The following is an 8,064-nucleotide window of genomic DNA, read 5'->3' on the forward strand; positions in this document are numbered from 1 at the left end:
GATATTAGGACCCAAACAACGCAAGTGATTCTTCAAGATCGCTCACCCACTTAATGAACGAAAGAATATAAATGCGAAAAAGTAAATCGACACAAGATATAACGTGGTTATATGCAATCGTTGTGATTGCTTTAGTCCACGGACCAACTAGAGATCGTTTATTTACTGAATATTTGAGAGTGGTGTATGACAATGAGATACAATGAGCTCCATTTATAAGAGAAACAAGAACACTTAAGAAACTAGCAAGGAATCTTCATCATGACAAGTAATTATCATGTTTGCCAACTAACTAGCTTTACACCCTTGAATTAGCATGATCACAGCCTCAATTCAAGGTGTAAAGTATCCACTTTGCACCTAAGCAAAAGGAGAATCAAACATAATCGGATCCCACATGAAAAAAGGTTGCCAGCTACTGCCAGCAAACGTGCGCGCCGTGCACACTTAAACGTGCGCACCGTGCACACTCCCAAACTTCGAGCAAGCCTTCTGATCAAAACTTCTCTAGTGCGCGCAGGGAGCGCGCCGCGCACCATCACCGCGCACAATCAACTTGCTCTGTTTTTCTCGTTTTGTATAAATGTCTCCATACTCTAACAAATCTCCCACTTGGAGACTTTGAACAAAACTCCAATCATATCAATGAATTAACCAAGAACATTAAACCACCTTCGATTACCGCCAAATACCATTTGGGACACGCACGCTCAACACATACTTCGGATGAGTAGACTTTCGATAAAAGGTCTTCAATACTACTTGTTAAACTTGTAACACCATTCACATCTCTAGTTGGGGTCTTCTCTCATCAATTCATGAGAAGACCAATTGAGGTAATGCAAAACCTCAATTTCTCCGTTGTAACCACCTTAGTAAACATATCGGCAGGATTCTTCGTACCAAGGATTTTCTCCAAGAATAAAGTGCCATCATTTATATGTTGTCGAATAAAATGATATCTTATCTTGATGTGTTTCGTTCGACTATGAAATACCGGATTCTTCCCAAGATGAACCGCACTTTGATTATCACAATACAAGATGCAATAGTCTTGTCTTTTACCCAACTCGCCTAAGAAGTTCTTCAACCACACTAGCTCTTTAGAAGCTTCCGCAATAGCCATGTATTCGGCTTCGGTGGTTGACAAAGCAACACTCTTTTGCAATCGAGATAACCAACTAATCGCCGTCTTCCCCATTGTGAAAACATAACCCGTAGTGCTTTTCCCCGAATCATCACATCCACCCAAATTAGCATCCGCATAACCTCTAAGTATGAGATTGTTTTTGGAGAAACACAATCCCATATTAGAAGTACCTTTCAAATAACGAACCAACCATTTGACCGCTTCCCAATGCTCTTTCCCCGGATTAGACATATAACGACTTACAACTCCTACTGCTTGAGCAATATCGGGTCTTGTACAAACCATGGCATACATAATACTACCCACGGCCGATGCATATGGAACCTTTTCCATATCCTTCTTGTCTCTTTCCGTTTTTGGTGATTGACTTTTCGATAACTTTAAGGTGCTTCCCAAAGGCATAGAACGAGCCTTTGAATCTTCCATGTTGAACCTCTCTACTACTTTCTCAATATATTTGGATTGAGACAAGTATAGAGTACCCTTTACACGATCGCGCACAATACTCATACCAAGTATTTGCCTAGCACCGCCAAGATCTTTCATCTCGAATTCTCGGGAAAGTAATCCCTTCAACTTGTTAATTTCGGACATGTTTGAACCTGCAAGCAACATGTCATCAACATACAACAATAAGATTATGTAAGAAGACTTGAATTTCTTCAAGTAGCAACAGTGATCCGCTTCACATCTTAAGAAACCAATCTTCTTCATAAACTCGTCAAACTTCAAGTACCATTGCCGAGGTGCTTGCTTCAATCCATATAAACTTTTATTTAGCTTACAAACCCACTTCTCTTTACCGTTTACCTCAAAGCCCTCGGGTTGCCTCATGTAGATCTCTTCAACAAGATCACCATGTAAGAATGCAGTTTTTACATCTAGTTGCTCAAGATGTAAGTCTTCGGATGCGACTATAGAAAGTACCAAACGGATAGTAGTCATTTTAACTACCGGTGAAAATATCTCTTTGTAGTCAACCCCTTCCTTTTGTTGAAAGCCTTTGACTACCAAACGAGCCTTGTACCTTTTCTTGCCATCCGACTCATTCTTGATTCGATACACCCATTTTTTTTTGCAACGCCCTTTTATCATGAGGTAACTTCACTAGTGACCAAGTTTTATTCTTCTCAAGTGACCCCATCTCTTCTTTCATGGCAAGCTCCCATTGTATGAATTCTTTTGTTTTCCTTGCCTCAAAGTAACTTTCGGGTTCACCATTCTCGGTATAGAGCAAGTAGTTTGCTGATGGAGAATACCTAAGATTAGGTTTGGGCACTCTAGTCGAGCGTCTTGGTATAGGAGTAACCGGAATGGTTGGACCGGTTTCATTTGTGTCCTCCTCATCACTAGAGCTCGCACTATGTTCGGAATCATCACCTCTTTCCGAATCATCCCCATCATTAGCATTTTTCGACGCCTCACCGTTATTTGGCAATTCATTGTTTCCCAAACACCCACTAGAACCTGCAAGATCATCAATAGAAACATCGTCAAAAGTAACTTGACTCGGTTTAGGACTCCCCGTTTCCGGTTTACCATAGACCGAATCTTCATCAAAAGTAACATCTCGCGAACGAATTACTTTTCTAGTTTCGTTGTCCCAACAACGATAGGGCATTTCATCTGACCCGTAGCCTACGAAAATACACTTCTTTGACTTAGCTTCAAGCTTGTCTTTATCCGCATCTTTGGTCTTCACATATGCATTACACCCAAAGATCCTAAGGTGACCATAACTCACCTTCTTGCCTTGCCATTCTTCCTCGGGAATTCGGAAACCTAACGGTGTTGAGGGTCCCCTATTTATCAAATAAGCCGCCGTATTGACCGCATCCGCCCAAAACATTTTAGGCAAACTGGCATGTAGTCTCATACTCTTAGCCCTTTCATTTAACGTACGATTCATACGTTCGGCGACCCCATTGTGTTGCGGTGTCTCCGGTACCATTTTCAACATTCTAATACCGAGCTTTGCACAATGGTCCTTAAACTCAAGACTACCATATTCTCCTCCATTATCCGACTTCAAGCACTTAACCTTCAAGTTAGTCTCATTTTCTACCATAGCTTTCCACTTCACAAAAGTATTAAATACATCGGATTTAGCTTTAAGAAAATAAACCCATACCTTTTGAGTGGAGTCGTCAATGAAGGTGACATAATAGCGAGAACCTCCATGTGATTCTACATTGGTTGGACCAAACACATCCGTATGAACGAGCTCCAATTTCTCCAACTTAGGTGCATTCCCCGATTTCCCAAAAGTCACCTTCTTTTGCTTCCCATAAACACATGGTTCGCAAAACCCAAGTTCTACTCTCTTCAAATCCGGAATCCTCCCACTCGAAACAAGCATCTTCATACCCTTCTCACTCATATGCCCGAGTCTTCGGTGCCATAGAGTTGATTCGGACTCAACATTAACCGTAGCAACCACCGTGTCTTCATCAAACACTTCAACCATATAAAGTGTTCCCCTTTTATGCCCACGAGCCACAATACTACTACCCTTAACCACCTTCCATTGGCGGTTTTCAAAAGTAACCGCGTTACCTTCATCATCTAATTGACCAACCGAAATAAGTTTCCTTTTCAATTTAGGAATGTACCTTACGTTCTTCAAAGTCCAATTAGAACCAAGAGTAGTCTTCAAAACAACATCTCCAATGCCTTCTATATTGAGTTGCTTGTTGTCCGCCAATCTCACCTTGCCTTGGTATGAACGAAAATTCTTCATCATGCTTTTGATATGAGTAGCATGAAACGAAGCTCCCGAATCCAAAATCCAAGACTCCATAGAATTTTCAACACTACACAAAAGTGCATCATCACTTTCCCCTTCGGCCAAGTTTACACCTTTCGTGGAACCATTTTTACAATTCCTTTGAAAGTGCCCCTTTTGATTGCAACCCCAACAAGTAACTTCACTTCTATCCTTCGATGGATACCTCTTCTTAGACTTCTTCCTACCCTTCTTCTCACCGTGTTCAAATTTTCTACCCCGGTTGTCGGTACTTAACAAAGAACCGGATGTCGATTCCCCCGAATTTCTCCTACGAGTATCTTCACCAAGAATCAAGTCCCTTATTCCTTCAAACGGTAGCTTAGTAGTTCCCGTAGAGCTACTAACCGCGGTAACCGTACTCGACCAACTTTCCGGTAATGATGAAAGCAAGATAAGTGCTTTTAGTTCATCATCAAACTTAATCTCTACCGATTCAAGTCTTGAAACGATATTATTAAATTCATTGATATGATCCGTTGCACTCGTACCTTCCTTCATTTTAGTATTAAACAATTGACGCATGAGAAATACCTTATTTGCAGTTGTAGGTTTCTCATACATGTTAGAGAGTGCTTTCAAGCAAGCAAACGTCGTCTTCTCATTCACAACGTTGTATGCAACGTTCTTAGCAAGTGAAAGACGAATAGCACCCAAAGCTTGACGATCCAAAAACGTCCAATCGGCATCGTTGATGCTTTCGGGCTTGGTCTCTAACAAGGGTTGGTGTAGCTTCTTTTGATACAAGTAATCTTCAATTTGCATCTTTCAAAAGCCAAAGTCTCTCCCATCAAATCGGTCGATTCTAAACTTCCCATCTTCCGCCATCGTTCCCTTAACGAAACCTTGTGTTCTGATACCAGTTGTTAGGATATTAGGACCCAAACAACGCAAGTGATTCTTCAAGATCACTCACCTACTTAATGAACGAAAGAATATAAATGCGAAAAAGTAAATCGACACAAGATATAACGTGGTTATATGCAATCGTTGTGATTGCTTTAGTCCACGGACCAACTAGAGATCGTTTATTTACTGAATATTTGAGAGTGGTGTATGACAATGAGATACAATGAGCTCCATTTATAGGAGAAACAAGAACACTTAAGAAACTAGCAAGGAATCTTCATCATGACAAGTAATTATCATGTTTGCCAACTAACTAGCTTTACACCCTTGAATTAGCATGATCACAGCCTCAATTCAAGGTGTAAAGTATCCACTTTGCACCTAAAGCAAAAGGAGAATCAAACAAAATCGGATCCCACATGAAAAAAGGTTGCCAGCTGCTGCCAGCAAACGTGCGCGCCGTGCACACTTAAACGTGCGCGCCGTGCACACTCCCAAACTTCGAGCAAGCCTTCTGATCAAAACTTCTCTAGTGCGCGCAGGGAGCGCGCCGCGCACCATCACCGCGCACAATCAACTTGCTCTGTTTTTCTCTAGTGTTGAAACATTTTTTTTTCTCGTTTTGTATAAATGTCTCCATACTCTAACAACGAACTGGTTATAAAGTGTGTCAACTTACGAGTATTAGAGTTGATTGATGTGACGTTAAGTGACGAGACACTTGTTAAGTTATTGTCTACTTGTATCTTACTTGAGAAGATTAACCTTTCAAAATGTAAAGGGTTCAACAGAATTAAAGTGAAAAACCTCGATCATCTTTGTGAGCTGGAAATAACTCCAGGAACAGGAAATTCTACTTCAGAAATTTATGATGTCCCAAGTCTTCAGGTATTTAAGCACAACTTATTGGGTTATAGGAATAACCTTGTATCGAATTCGTTAGAAAGTGTGAGAGAATTAGTCTTAAAGGGTGAAATCATGGATGATGCATATTCCTATATTATATCAAAGTTCCCTTTTTTTGACAGTTTGAGCCTTAACATTTGCTCTTGCAAGCTGAATATGTTGGATATTGCATCCGTTTCTTTGAAGAGACTGATTGTATATTTGTCTTTTGGCGTACAAATCGACATAAAAGTATATGCTCAAAAATTAGATAGCATCCATTACAAAGGCAATTTAGTCCCTGGTCTATTGTTTCCATCAATCGCTCCCGGCCAACAAATTGAGCTAACATTGGAGTTATTCAATCACATTGGTCAATCATTCTTTCTTAAGATAAGGGAAGTACTCAATTTGTCGTTTAAAGTAAAAATAATTGATGATAATTCTGTTTTTAGAGTGCCATTCGACTATGAAATAGAGGATATGAGAAGAAGGATCCAAGTTCCGGCTATGAATGTTGAACGACTAATGTTTATAAGTTATTCAGATAAAGGCTTGTGGGAGAGCCCACGATGACTACTTGAGGCATTCTTTTGTATTATACGTCCCAATTACTTAACAGTGAGTCATTCGGGAATCAGGGGACCCCTTAAGCTAATTGCAAGGGAGATTATGGGACTGAAATTCAGAAAGGAGTACGGGCCAGACCTCAAAAATGTTGAAATACAAAATCGCATTGATGGAAAATGGATAACCGTCACAAGTTCATGGATAAGTTCACCTGACGGATCAGCTTATCTTGACTACTATTGTGGTGAATTCAAACTAACTTGGTCTTCTCTATAGAAGCTACCATGCATCTCCAGTTCTTTTTAAATTTTGAAATTTTTAGCATTGTTATTACTGTTGCAGTATCCAGCATTCTATACAAGTTAATATGTTTTTTTTTTCTTTTTCTTTTTGTACTTTCTACCTATTTATATTTATATATATTGAGTGATCGTGAAGAAATACCTAATCATACTCAGATCCTATAAATTTGAGATCCGAAATTTGAGTAGAAGGTTTCAATTTCTCATGTGTACGTTTATATATTCGTTAATTAATATATATATATATATATATATATATATATATATATATATATATATATATATATATATATATATATATATATATATATATATATATATATATATGTATATATATATCCTTCCGTGTTCCATATATAGCTAGCTAGCTAGCTGGGTACAAACTAACAAAATGCATGATGACATTCTTAATAATATTCTTGCTCGACTTCCCGGTAAGTCTTTACTCCGGTTTAGATGCGTATTACAACATTGGAATCGTTTAATTTCAGATCCTTCTTTTATGGAATCGAGATCACGTCGAATGATTCTTCTCAAACACCCAACGCCTTTTGTCGTTATAGACGAAAAGGAAGCTCCTTCTCTAAACAAAATTCCTTCTCCTTTTGAAGAAATTATTACTGAGTATACAAGAGTCTCTATTGTTGGAACGCTCAAAGGCAATAGTCATTTTAGTCGTTACTGATTTGTGCTTCCGTTGTCATATGTATTTATACAATCCGTTAACCCGTGCATCCAAGTTACTAGATGTTATGGATCCACCCTCTTCAAAATTTAGACCTTTCTATACTTTTGGATTTGGATATGGTGCAACGACAAACGACTTGAAGATTTTTAGATTTGGAGATCTTGACGATCCATTGTGGATTACTTGTGATGTCTTTGATATTAAAAGTAGTTCGTGGCGGGGCACTTCACCAAAGTACCCGCTCAAGAGAAATACTCACTTATGGGGTGAGGGTATATTTCTAAATGACTGTTTATATTGGTTTATTTCTGTTATCGATTTTGGGATCTTAGCTCTCGATATTAAGGAGATGGTGTTTTCGAATATAAATTTACCTAGTGGGAAAGATGATACTAAGTTGTACTATTCATGTGCAGATGATGATGATCAGTATGTTGGCGTAATTTTGGGTTCACTAAATGGATGCCTTTGCATGATAGACAAGAAGACGGATATTGGATTCGAGTTGTGGATGATGAAAGAAGAACAAGGAGGAGTCAAGATTAATAATCCATGGTCGAAAGCACGTACCTTTACATTCGGTCTGGAATATAACTACTATTTCGACAATTTCCACCCTATGTGTATTTTGGCTAATGGAAAAATTCTTTTGACTGATGGCTCAAACCAGTTTGTTATCTTTGATACGTCAAATGATTCATTTGAAACAGTATTAAATACTCTCACAAATCATAACGATTCGATAAGATTGGTCGTGATTATAGAATTCATGAGATTACGCTCGGTTGAGTATGTAGAAAGCTTGCTTTCACCATTAGATCTTTTTGCTGTTTAA

General features: G+C 38.8%; 1 protein-coding gene across 1 annotated transcript; it reads left to right on the forward strand.

Moving 5' to 3' along the window:
* The first annotated feature begins 7,293 nt into the window (after nt 1–7,293).
* Nucleotides 7,294–8,064, forward strand: LOC139867937 (F-box/kelch-repeat protein At3g06240-like). The gene has a single exon (XM_071856280.1). It carries the CDS (start codon nt 7,294–7,296, stop codon nt 8,062–8,064), a length of 771 nt encoding a protein of 256 aa, XP_071712381.1.

Source organism: Rutidosis leptorrhynchoides, chromosome 9 (genome assembly GCF_046630445.1).
Source record: "Rutidosis leptorrhynchoides isolate AG116_Rl617_1_P2 chromosome 9, CSIRO_AGI_Rlap_v1, whole genome shotgun sequence".
In the NCBI taxonomy this organism is placed as follows: domain Eukaryota; kingdom Viridiplantae; phylum Streptophyta; class Magnoliopsida; order Asterales; family Asteraceae; genus Rutidosis; species Rutidosis leptorrhynchoides.